The sequence below is a fragment of the Enhydra lutris genome, unplaced genomic scaffold (genome assembly GCF_002288905.1).
Source record: "Enhydra lutris kenyoni isolate GAN:26980312 unplaced genomic scaffold, ASM228890v2 scaffoldscaffold69, whole genome shotgun sequence".
NCBI classification, from domain to species: domain Eukaryota; kingdom Metazoa; phylum Chordata; class Mammalia; order Carnivora; family Mustelidae; genus Enhydra; species Enhydra lutris.
Window position 1 is genome coordinate 75,025 of NW_019154153.1, and position 13,439 is coordinate 88,463.

The window sequence follows — 13,439 nt, forward strand, 5'->3', positions numbered from 1 at the left end:
CCCCAAAGATACAGACACCGTGAAAAGAAGGAGCATCTGCACCCCAGTGTTCATAGCAGCAATGTCCACAATATGTGGAAGGAGCTGTGATGCCCTTCAACAGATGAGTGGATAAAGAAGATGTGGTTCACCTCTTACACTGTTGGTTGGAATGCAAGTTGGTGCAACCACTTTGGAAAACAGTGTGGAGATTCCTTAAGAAATTAAAAATAGAGCTACCATATGACCCTGCAATTACACTACTGGGTATTTACCACAAAGATACAGATGTAGTGAAAAGAAGGGCCATCTGTACCCCAGTGATCACAGCAGCAATGGCCAGTCACCAAACTGTGGGAAAAAACCAAGATGCCCTTCAACAGATGAGTGGATAAAGAAGATATGGTCCATATATACTATGGAGTATTATGCCTCCATCAGAAAGGATGAATACCCAACTTTTGTATCAACATAGATGGGACTGGAAGAGATTATGCTAAGTGAGATAAGTCAAGCAGAGAGAATCAATTATCATATGGTTTCACTTACCTGTAGATCATAGAGAATAACATGGAGGACATTAGGAGAAGGAAAGGAAAAGTGAATTGGGAGAAATGAGAGGGAGATGAACCATGAGAGATTGTGGACTCTTAGAAACAAAGGGTTTTGGAGGGGAGAGGAGTAGGAGGTTGGGAGAGCCTGGTGGTGGGTATTATGGAAGGCACGTATTGCATGGAGCACTGGGTGTGGTGCATAAACGATGAATTCTGGAACACTGAAATTAAAAATAAATAAATAAATAAAAAGAAGATGTGGTTCATATATACCATGGAATATTATTCAGACATCGAAAAGGATGAATACCTGCCATTTGTATTGACATGGATGCAACTGGAGGGGATTATGCTAAGTGAAATAAGTCAAGCAAAGAAAGTCAATTATATAATATATAAATAACATAAAATATAATATATATTATATTATATGTGAATATATATTATATTATATATGAATATATATAAGTAAATTATATATTATAAAATATAAATATATGGTTTCAGTCAGATGTGGAACATATGGAATAGCACTGAGGACCATAGGGAAAGGGAAGGAAAACTGAAGGGGGAGAGATCAGAGAGAGAGACAAATCATTAGAGACTCTGGACTCTGGGAAACAATCTGAGGGTTTCAGAGGGAAGAGGGGTTAGGTATGGGGCAGCTGGGTGATGGATATTAAGGAAGGCACATGTTGTGATGAGCAATGGGCATTACATGCAACTAGTGAATCTGAACACTACATCAAAAACTAATGAAGTACTATGTAGTGGCTAACTGAACCTAATTTTTAAAAAGATGAAAAATAATAAAACTTTCATCCTGTGGCACCTGGGTGGCTCAGTCAGTTAAGTGTCTGCCTTCAGCTTAGGTCATGATCCCAGTGTCCTGGGATCAAGCCCTGCATCAGGCTCCCTGCTCAGTGGAGATTCTGCTTCTCCCTCTGCCAGCTACTCCCCATGCTTGTGCTCTCTCTCTCTCAAATAAATTTTTAAAATCTTAAAAAAAAAAACTTAATCCAGCTTTTTTTCCTCTAGCTGCCCCTCTGTAGTCATTGATTTTTAAAAATACATTTATAGCTATTTACTAAATGCAAGCCACTATATTGGCCAAAGAAAAAGAGAAGAAAGATCCTTAATCCCAAATAGTTCATGGTCTAATATAAAATAAAGTTACACATACAAACAGTTACAAACAGGGTTTGTTTGTTATAAAGGACATATGCTAAAAGTGCAGGACAAGCATATGAGAAAACCCTACAAATCCAGCATCAATCAGTGAATGCTTTACAGAGTAGGAAAAGCCATGAGCACAGATATTAAAGCATAAGTGGGTGTTTGCCCCAATAATAAATTAGGAGAGGGAAAAACAGACCAGGAACTGCAAGTGCAAGCCATTGGAGAATATGATGCTGGTGAGCTAGTTATACTTTAGTATTATTGGCATCTAAATTGTGAAAAATGCATGGTATGGTGAGATGTAATGAGAGATGAGGCTGAACAGTCACTGGGGAGATATCCGAATACAAGTGGAAGGTAAATCCATAAGTTTCATACAGTAAAAGAACCCTGCGCAAACTCATTTGGTTTCCATCACTCAAACACTTCTCTTACCAGCGGTAGTTATGATTTCCATAAGTACACTGGATGTCTTCCCAGGATACCTGGAAGTACATAAATAGATGAAGTGAAGCATCCAGCTAGCATATGTTAAGCACCCAGAGAGTATGGGGTGCTACAATGTATCCTTCCTCACTCATCCAGACAAACCCACCCCTAAGTACCTCTCAAGGCCTGGATCATTCCGTGATAGGACGCCATGTTTACGAAGGCACTTTTAGTACCCTGTTCCCTCTATTTAAACTTGATTGTGCTTGGTTCTAACTTACATATATCTAACTCTTCTTACTTTTCTTAAGTCTCCCACAAAGCATGAAGACACCAAAAACCTAGACACTGAGCTAAGTGAACTCTCAGAGGGCTATACACCGAATGGGTACTTCATGCAGAAAAGGATTTTAAGCAGAATCAGACCTAAAATTGAACAAACCTATGGTTGCCAGGGGAGAGGCAGGGATGGTCAAGAGAGGTAAAAGGGAGCGGAAGATACAGGCTTCCAGTTATGGAATGAGTAAGTCACAGGAATAAAAGGCACAGTATAGGGCACCTGTGTTTCTCAGTCAGTTAAGCATTTGACTCTTGATTTCAGCTCGTGTCATATTCTCAGGGTCATGAGGTCAAGCCCCTTATGTGGGCCTTGGGATTCTCTCTCAGAGCCTGCTTGGGATTCTCTCCCTATGCCCCACCCACTTGCTCTCTCTTTCTTCCTATCTCTCTCTCTTCCTCTCTCTTTTCTTAAAAAGAAAAAGGTACAGCATAAGAAATATTGTCAGTGATACTATGATAGCATTGTACAGTGACAGATGGTAGCTACACTTGCAGTGAGCACAGCATAGTGTATGAACTTGTTGAATCACCATATTGTACATCTGGAACTAAGGTAACATTGTGTCAACTGTACTTGAATTTTAAAAAGCTTTTTATAAAGAAAAGGACTGTTTAAAGGCCCTAAGCAAAGAGAGAACTGGTCCACAATGTGTGTTGACCTTGAGGACCCATCTAGTCCTGTCATAATTTATTACAGGTGGCTAATCCAGGACAAGAGGAAATTTTGGACAATGTTCTCACCCAGGAAACATTGGAATCGTTGAAGCAGAACCATTTTCCATCCACAGAATTCTGGATATAGGCACAGTAATGACCAAAGTCAGCTGCCCCCACGTGGGCAATCACAGCAAAGAGCTCATACTGTCTTCCAAGCTGGAAGGACATAAGGTACAAAATTATTCACCCATCACGCCTCCTTTTCTAACTGTAGTCTAGAATAAAGAAACATTATTTCATCACATTGCGGGCACTAGTACTTCAAGGGGGCTAGAAAATAGTCTTTGAACTAAAAAATCTCACGATTAATTAAGCCACAATTATAATGTCATGCACCAAAAAAGGAGAAGAAACAATCATCTGAGAAAAGCTCCCCAGAAAAGACATGCTTGAATTGATCTTGAAGGATAAACAAGACTAGCAGACAAGTTCTAAGTAGGGGGTATCCTCAAATAGGCCCCAAAATTCCAAAGACTTGGCAGCACAGCACAACAGAGCATACTAAGGAAATGGGAGGCATGGAGGGTGCTGGGAAGTCACAAGATATGTGGTTACAAAGGTCAAGTCAAGAATTAGAACTTTAGGGGCACCTAGATGGCTCAGTTGGTTAAGTGTCTGTCTTTGGTTTAGGTCATGATCCTGGGATCGAGCCCTGTGTCAGGCTCCCTGCTCAGTGGGAAGCCTGCTTCTCTCTCTGCCCCTCCCCCTGCTCGTGCTTTCTCTCTCTCGCTCATGTAAATAAATAAAATCTTTTTTAAAAAAAGAATTAAAACTTTATTTTTTTTATACTTTAGAGTTTTTATTTAAATTCCGGTTAGTCACACAGAAAGGATATGGTGAAGAAACAGTAAATAAAGCCTAAGCCAAGCAGGAGAAGAGAAATAATATAGAGCAGAAATCAGTGAAATAGAAACTAGAAGAGCAGAACAGATCAATTAAACTAGACGCTGATTCTATGAAAGAATTAAGAAAATTGATAAATGTCAGGCCAGACTTAATCTAAAGAAAAGAGAAAGGACCCAAATTAATAAAATCATGAATGAAAGATGAGAAATAATGACCAATACCAAGGAAATAGAGAAAATTATTAGACTTATTATCAGCAGTTATATGCCAACAAACTAGGGAATCTGGAAGGAATGGATGCATTCCTGGAAACTTATAAACTACCAAGAGTGGAACAGGAAGACATAGACAATCTAAACAGACTAATAACCAGCAAGGAAATTGAAATAGTAATCAAAAACCTCCCAAAAAGTGAGAGTCCAGAGCCAAATGGATTCCCAGGGGAATTCTACCAAACATTTAAAGAAGAAATCATACCTATTCTCGTGAAGCTGTTCCAAAAAAATAGAAATGGGAAGAAAACTTCCAAACTTCCTCTATGAGGCCTGTATTACCCTGATCCCAAAACCAGACAAAGACCCCATCAAAGAAGAGAATTATAGACCAATATCCCTGATGAACATGGATGCAAAAATACTGAAGATCGAGCCAATAGGATCCAACAGCACATGAAAAGGATTATTCACCATGATCTGGTGGGATTTATTCCTGGTATGCAAGGGTGGTTCAACATTCACAAATCAATCAATGTGATAGATCATATTAACAAAAGAAGAGACAAGAACCATATTATCCTCTCAACTGATGCAGAAAACGCATTTCACAAAATACAACATCCTTTCCTGATGAAACCTCTTAAAAATACAGGGATAGAGGGAACATACCTCAACATCATAAAGCCATCTATGAAAAGCCCACTGCACACATCATTCTCAATGGAGAAAAACCTGAGACCTTTCCCCTTAAGGTCAGAAACATGACAGGGAGGGCCACTGTCACCACTTTTGTTCAACACAGTACTATAAGTCCTAGCCTCAGCAATCAGATAATAAAAAGAAATAAAAGGCACTCAAATTGGCAAAGAAGTCAAACTCTCTCTCTTCAGAGATGCTATGATACTTTTTGTGGAAAATCAAAAAAACTCCACCCCTAAATTACTAGAACTGATACAGCAATTCAGCAATGTGGCAGTATACAAACCTATTGCACGGAAATCAACTGCATTTATATACACTAACAAAGTGAATGAACAAAAGAGGAATTAGGGAATTGATTCCATTTACAATAGCACCCAAAACCATAAGATACCTGGGAATAAATCTAACCAAGGAGGTAAAGGATCTAAATTCTAGAAACTACCGAATACTTATGAAAGAAATTGAGCAAGACACAAAGAGTTGGAAAAATAGTCCATGCTCATGAATTGGAAAAATAAACATTGTGAGAAGGTCTGTGCTACCTAGAACAATCTACACTTTCAGGGTATTTCCTATTAAAATACCATTGACATTTTTCACAGAGCAGGAACAAATAATTCTTAAATTTGTATGGAACCAGAAAAGACCCCGAATTCCCAGAGAAATGTTGAAAAAGAAAGCCAAAGCTGGTGACATCACGATGACTGACTTCAAGCTGTCTTACAAAGCTGATATACAAGACAGCATGGTATGGGCACAAAAACAAGCATATAGATCAATGGCACAGAATAGAGATCCCAGAAATGGACCCTCATCTCTATAGTCAACTAATCTTCAACAAAGCAGGAAAGAATATCCAATGGAAAAAAAGACAGTCTCTTCCATAAATGGTGCCGGGAACATTGGACAATCACATGCAGAAGAATGAAACTGTACCATTCTCTTACACCATATGCAAAGATGAGCTCAAGGTGGAAGGAAGACCTAATTTGAGACAGGAATCCATTAAAATCCTAGAGGAGAACACAGGCAGCAACTCTTTGACCTTGGCTGCAGCCAACTTCTTCTGCAAGTTCTTGCAGACACATCCCCAGAGGCAAGGAAAACAAAGGCAAAAATGAACTTTGGGGACTTCATCAAGATAAAAATCTTCTGCACAGTAAAGGAAACAGTCAACAAAACTAAGAGGCAATTCAGGAATGGGAGAAGATATTGAAAATGACATAAATATTTGCAAATGACATGAAGGGCTGGTATCCAAGATCTATAAAGAACTTCTCAAGCTCAACACCCAAAAAAACAAATAATCCAGTCAAAAATAGACAAAGACATGAACATACACTTCTCCAAAGAAGGAATACAAATGGCTAACAGAAACATGAAAGTGTTCAACATCACTAGCCATCAGGGAAATACAAATCTAAACTACACTGAGATATCACTTTACACCAGATAGAATGGAAAAAATCAACAAGACAGGAAAAAAGTGTGGGCAAGGATGTGGAGAAAGGGGGACCCTTTTACACTGTTGATGAGAATGCATGCTTAGTACAGCCACTCTGGAAAACAGTATAGAGATTCCTCAAGATGTTAAAAATAGAGCTACCCTATGACCCAGCAATTGACCTACTAGGTATTTACCCCAAAGATACAGACATAGTGAAAAGAAGGTGCACATGCACCCCAATGTTCATAGCAGCAATGTCCACAATAGCCAAACTGTGAAAGGAGCTGAGATGCCCTTCAACAGATGAATGGATAAAGATGATGTATTTCATATATACAATGGAATATTACTCAGCCATCAGAAAGGATGAATACCCCCTATTTGCATCGACATGGATGGAGCTGGAGGGGATTATATTAAGTGAAATAAGTCAAGCAGAGAAAGAAAATTACCTTATGGTTTCATTCATAAGTGGAACATAAGGAATAGCATGGAGGACTACAGGGGAAGAAAGGGGAAACTGAATGGGAAGAAATCAGAGAAGAAGACAAACCATGAGAGACTCTGGATGCCAGGAACCAACTGAGATTACAGAAGGGAAGGGCTTGGGGATTGAGTAACCCAGTGATGGGTACTAAGGAGGGCACATATTGCATGGGTCTTATATGTAAACAATGAATCTTGGAACACTACATCAAAAACTAATTATGTACAGTATGGTGGCTAACATAACATAATAAAAATAATAATAAAAAATTTTAAAAAAGGGGAAAAAACCACGTGAGTTTTGACACTGGGTAAAAATAATTTTTTTCAAAAATAATTGGTTATGAAGTGCCTGGGTGGCTCAGTTGGTTGAATGCCTGACTAGTGATTTTGGCTCAGGTTATGATCTCAGGGTCTTGAAAGAACCCCACGTCCTTCTCTGTGCTCAGCAGGGAGTCTGCTTGAGATTCTCTCTCCCTCTTCCCTTCCCTCTGCTCATGCTATCTCTCTCTCTCTCTTCCTCCCTCAAATAAATAAATAAATAGATAAAATTTTAAAAAGCAAACAAATCTAAATATTGGCTGGTCATCAATGATATTATGAAATTATGAGATGCACTGTTGGTGGGAGTGAAAACTGTTACAGCCACTGTGGAAAACAGTATGGAGATTCCCCCAAAAAGTTAAAAATAGAGCTACTCTACAATCCGATAATCACATTACTGGGTATTCACCCAAAAAAGTACAAAACACTAATTCAAAGTGGTATATGCCCCCTGACGATTATAGCAACATTATTTACAATAGCCAAGGTATAGAAACAGCCCAAGTATCCATCAATTGATGAATGGATAAAGATGTGATATACACACACATACATACACAATGGAATATTATTCAGCCATTAAAAGAATGAAATTTTACCATTTGCAACAATATGGATAGAGCAAGAGAGTATAATGCTAAGTGAAATAAGTCAGTCAGAGAATGACAAATACCACATGATTTTACTCATATGAAACAAACTGAGGGTTTTAGAGAGGAGGGTGGGTGAGCCTGGTGGTGGGTATTAAGGAGGGCACATATTGCATGGAGCACTGGGTGTGGTACGTAAACAATGAATTCTGGAACACTGAAAAAATAAAAATAAGATAAAATAAATAAAATAAAATAATAAAAATGATATGTGGAATTTAAGAAACAAAACAAATGAAAAAAGAAAAAACAGGAAAGAGACAAACCAAGAAATAAACTCTTAACCATGGAGAACAAACATATGGTTTGGGTAGGTTGGTAGGTGGGTAGGTGGGAAACGGTTGAAAGAGGTGATGAGGATTAAGAATACCCTTATCAAAAAAATTTTTTTGAAGAGTACACTTGGGGCTCCTGGGTGGCTCAGTTGGTTAAGTGACTGCCTTCAGCTTGGGTTATGATCCCAAGGTCCTGGGATCGAGCCCCACATTGGGCTCCCTGTTCAATGGGGAGTCTGCTTCTCCCTCTCCCGCTCCCCTGCTTGTGCTCTCTCTCTCTCTGTCAAATAAATAAAACCTTTAAAAAAAGAGTACACTTATCACCATGAGCACTGAGTAATGTATAGAATTGTTAAATCACTATATCATACACCTGGATTTTATATATATATATATATAAAATATATATATATTGTGTAATTATATGTATAATATATAATATAATACTGTATATTATTATACTGGAATATAATATATATACTGTATAGTATACTATACTGGAATTAAAATTTAAAATTTTAAATGATAAAAAAGAAATTATGAGATAGAATTGTTTACATCTAGAGAAAGAGAGCTTAGTCTTTAGAAAGACATAATGAAATACTTTAAAATGAAAGGGCAGAGTCTGGGACTTGCTTCAGAATAATCCAGTAGGGGGTTGGAGAAAGAAGAGGGTGAGGATGTTGGTAAAGCTAGATTGGTCATGGGTTTTGATAACGTTTAAACTGCTTGATGGACATGGGAATTCGCTGTATAATTCTTTGCTATTTTGGTATATATTCAAGATTTTCAATCACAATGTCTTTTTAAGTGGAAAAAAATTTTTATTTAAATTCAATTAGCTGCGGCACCTGGGTGGCTCACTCATTAAGCACTTGCCTTCAGCTCAGGTCATAGTCCCAGGTTCTGGGATTGAGCCCCCTATCGGGCTGCCTGCTCAGCAGGAAACCTGCTTCTCCTTCTCGCACTCTGCCTGCTTATGTTCCCTCTCTTTCTGTGTCTCTCTCTGTCAGATAAATGGATAAAATCTTTTTAATTAATTAATTTAATTACCCAAGGTGTAGTACATCATTAGTTTTTGATAGAACATGTGATGATTCATTAGTTGAAAATTTTAAGATGTTATTTCATCTGTTTTGTTTCTTATTAAATGCCACATACAAGTGAAATCATAAGGCATTGTCTTTCCCTGACTTATTTTGCTTAGCATAATACCCTCTAGTTCCTTCCAGATGAACATACGGGAAAGGAAAGAAAAATAAAATAAGATGAAAATAGGGAGACAACCATAAGAGACACTTAATTCCAGGAAACAAATGGAGGGTTGCTGGAGGGGAGGTGGGTTGGAGGAAGGGGTAATTGGGTGGTGGGCATTAAGGAGGGCACTTGATGTAATGCACAGTGGGAGTTATATGCAACTTACCAATTACTAAATTCTACCCCTGAAACTAATAATACAGTACACGTAAACTCCATTGTATTTAAATAATTTTCTGGAAAGATATTTCATTATGATATACTTCATAGTATACAAATAGAAATAAGGAAAACTCAAAGAACAGAAAACGAGAATCTTATGAAACATATATGCACTAAATAGGTAAAGAAACCATGTTATATAGGAGCTATTATATTATTAGGCCTCAGTTTTTATTTTTTATTTCTTCAATTTAAATTTCTCATTGTGTTCAGTTAGCCAATATATAGCACATCATTAGTTTCTGGTATAGTGAAATTTTTTTAATTTAAATTGATAGATATATCTCTCTCTCTTCCTTATCTATTCATCTATCAATGGAATCTCAGCTCTTTCCATAGTTTGGCTATTGTGGACATTGTTGCTATAAACATTGGGGTGCAAAAGCCCCTTCAGATCATGATGTTTGTGTCCTTTGGGTAAATGCCTAATAGTGCAATTGCTGGGCAGTAGAGTGGCTCTGTTTTTAACTTTTTGGGGAACCTCCATACTGTTCTCCAGAGAGCCTGCACCAGCTTGCATTCCCACCAACCCTTCCTCCACATCCTCACTAACATCTGTTGTTTCCGACTTGTTCATTTTAACCATTCTGACTGGTGTGAGCTGGTATCTCATTGAGGTTTTGATTTGTATTTCCCTGATGCTGAGTGATGTGGAACATTTTTTTCATGTGTCTGTTGTAGGCCTCATTTTTAAGATACCATGTTTCTACAGCATGAATAAATAGTAAAGAGCATGAAAAAAAAACAGTCCATATAAGTCATTTTGAAGATACCAGTTTCTACTGCATGAATAGTAAAGAGCTTAAAAAAAACAGTCCATATATATACACTATATGTATATATAATTCTATATTGCTACATATATATGTAGCAATATAGAATTTACTAAATGTAACATTTCAAACCTAAAAAAAGATATTTATGTTATATTTTTTCTCAGAATTTCCCAGTAAGTTATTAGCTCAGGAAAATTGAATTCAACTTTACTCTAATTAAATTTGGCCGAATGAACTGGCTCTTTTGTTACTATCCTCAGAGTGGGTATAAGCTGTTTTAAAAAGAAAGGTTGGTATTATCTTTAGAACCCAAGATCTTGCATTTACTTATGTATATATGTATTATATACTTCATTTAGGAAAAGGCCCTGAATTATGGGTTCCTCCCCTTCTTTAGTGCTGTGAGGGTTATGAACAAAGTCCAATACTTAGAAATAATTGGAGTGGGGAGATGAACCATGAAAGACTGTGGATTCTGAGAAACAAACTGAGGGTTGTTTTGGTTTTTTTTTAAAGATTTTATTTATTTATTTGACAGAGATCACAAGTAGGCAGAGAAGCAGGCAGAGAGAGATAGGAGGAAGCAGACTCTCTGCTGAGCAGACAGCCCGATGCAGGGCTCGATCCCAGGACCCTGGGATCATGACCTGAGCCGAAGGCAGAGGCTTTAACCCACTGAGCCACCCAGGTGCCCCCAAACTGAGGGTTTTTGAGGGGAGTGGTGAACATGGTGGTGGGTATTAAGGAGGGCACGTATTGCATAGAGCACTGGATGTGATGCATAAACAATGAATCTTGGAACACTGAAAAAATAAAATACAGTTTAAAAAAAAAAATAATGTTTTGAGTCTTTTTTATTTAAATTCAATTAATTAACATATATTATTAGTTTCAGAGGTAGAGTTTAGTGATTCTTCAGTTGTATATAACACTTAGTGCTCATTACATCACATGCCCTCTTTAATGCCCATCACCCTGTCACCTCATCCCCTCACCACCTCCCACCCTCCACCAACCCTCAGTTTATTTCCTGTAGTTAAGAGTCATTTATGGTTTGTTTCCCTCTGATTATGTCTTGTTTTATTTTTCCCTCCCTTCCCCTATGTTCACCTGTTTTGTTTCTTAATTCCACATGTGAGTGAAATTATATAATTGTCTTTCTCTGACTTATTTCACTTACTATAATACCCTCTAGTTCCATCCATATTGTTGCAAATGGTAAGATTTCATATTTTTTTATGGCCGAGTAATATAGCATTGTATATATGTACCACATCTTCTTTATCCATTCATCTGGCACCAGCACCCCAATGTTTATAGCAGAAATGTCCACAATAGCCAAACTAGGGAAAGAACTCAGATGTCCATTGACAGAAGTATTTTGAATCTTATAAGAAAAGCAACCACATACAGCAAATGTTGGTGATAGTAGTATGGTAATAACAAGCCATCATTTTTTAATTTAAGAACACATAGGTTTCCATCATTAAAATACTGTTTTAAAAAAAATAAATGTTTCTTAACATATGAATGTGTTTCTATGAATCACACCAAGAAGCTGCTGGTGAGTTTTCCTCCCTTTGTGTGCCCCAAGCATGTCCAACATAGGCTGTGATTTATGAGATGCTATAATGGCAAAGATGAGATGACCAAAAGTGCTATGTCTGTTGAGTGCGTGACTTTAAGCATCTTAGGGGAAGGGAGGCAAAATCAAGCAGAAAAGGGGTCTGAAGAGATGGAGAATGGAAGGGCATTAAGGAGCTTCTCACCTGTTCCTCAGCTTTACAGAGGCCTTCTTCAATCACAAGGACCTGACTTAAATCCAAGGTCTGGGGGAAATAGAGTGAGTGGCAAATCTTTTCTGTCTGAGAATTCCTGATGGAGAACCGCAAGAGGTGGATTGTCAAGGTCTGGGGCAAATGGGTCAGCTTCAAGACCTGAAAAAGCAAAATTACTATGGAGATGAAGTCCTAAGGCACTTGAAATGGGTAGATTTAGAGAAATACCAGGGCCGATGGTGCGTTCTTCTTCTCCAAAATGTATCAGAATGATATAATACAGAATTAAGGGCTCCCATCTGCTGAATCTGTTGAGCTCTTCACAGAAATCATGAGCAGCCATAGGGTTCTGCACAAGAACCAGGAACCACGGGAACTAGAGTCTGCTCTAGAGAGCTAGTCTAACTCTGCATGGAAAACTGCCTGTTGCTTTTGGACTTTCTTTTATCTTTTTTTTTTTTTTAAGATTTTATTTATTTATCTTGTCAGAGAGAGAGAGTGCACACAAGCAGGGGGAGCAGCAGGCAAAGAGAGATCTGAGCAGGGGGCATGGCAGGCAAAGGAGAAGAAGACTCCCCGAGGAGCAAGAAACCCAAAGCAGGACTCAATCCCAGGACCCTGGGATCATGACCAGAGCTGAAGGCAGATGCTTAACCAACTGAGCCACCCAGGCATCCCTTCTCTTATCTTTTAAAAGACTCTGCCCCTCTCAGTGATGGGCCTCTGAAAATTAGGATCCCCAGATCCCAGATACTAGCCAGAATATAGATTCCCTCCCTCAACCAACACATGGTACCCTCTATGAAGGCTCTATCAGAAAATCCACTAAAGGCAACCCCAAACTATGGCAGCGTCTGGTTTCAGAGAGTGAGTACCTGTTTCCCACAAGTCTTTTTCCCACATTTCTCACAGAAACATTTGCTTTTGCCTGATAATTCCCTGGGTTGGAAGAAACATCGAAGGGCATCCTCCTGTTTCAGAAGATCAAAGAAAAATCAGAGTTACTATTTACCACCCTACAGATGAAGATAAAAGTTTTTCTTCTGGTTCTCTCCGTGTCCTCCCCCCTGGCCCAGTGTGGTGCATGTGGCAGGATCTCCAAAAGGACCTAGTGACTGGATTGATAAATAAGAGGGAGCACTTGTTAAGGTAGCAGTGTGAGGAAAGAAAGTAAAAGGAAACAAAATTTTTTTCACCAAATCAAAGGAGAAACAGAACTGTGCAAAGGAAATAGAAATTACTTTTTAAAAGGCAATGGTGGATT

The 13,439-nt window shown here is 38.3% G+C and overlaps 1 protein-coding gene across 3 annotated transcripts in view; it reads right to left on the reverse strand.

Annotated features, from left to right (window-relative positions):
- LOC111159737 (ubiquitin specific peptidase 18) overlaps positions 1-13,439 on the reverse strand; it is a 57,999-nt gene that overhangs the window by 9,736 nt on the left and 34,824 nt on the right. Inside the window, exons 7-10 of one of the 3 annotated variants that reach the window (XM_022522311.1) lie at positions 13,051-13,146; positions 12,167-12,334; positions 3,222-3,353; positions 2,148-2,197 (exon numbers count right to left, since the gene is read on the reverse strand). In XM_022522311.1, coding sequence (XP_022378019.1) covers positions 2,148-2,197; positions 3,222-3,353; positions 12,167-12,334; positions 13,051-13,146 — 446 coding nt within the window. Of the gene's footprint in view, positions 1-2,143; positions 2,198-3,221; positions 3,354-12,166; positions 12,335-13,050; positions 13,147-13,439 lie in introns of those variants that run through there. The other 2 variants (XM_022522313.1, XM_022522312.1) reach the window with 2 other exon arrangements.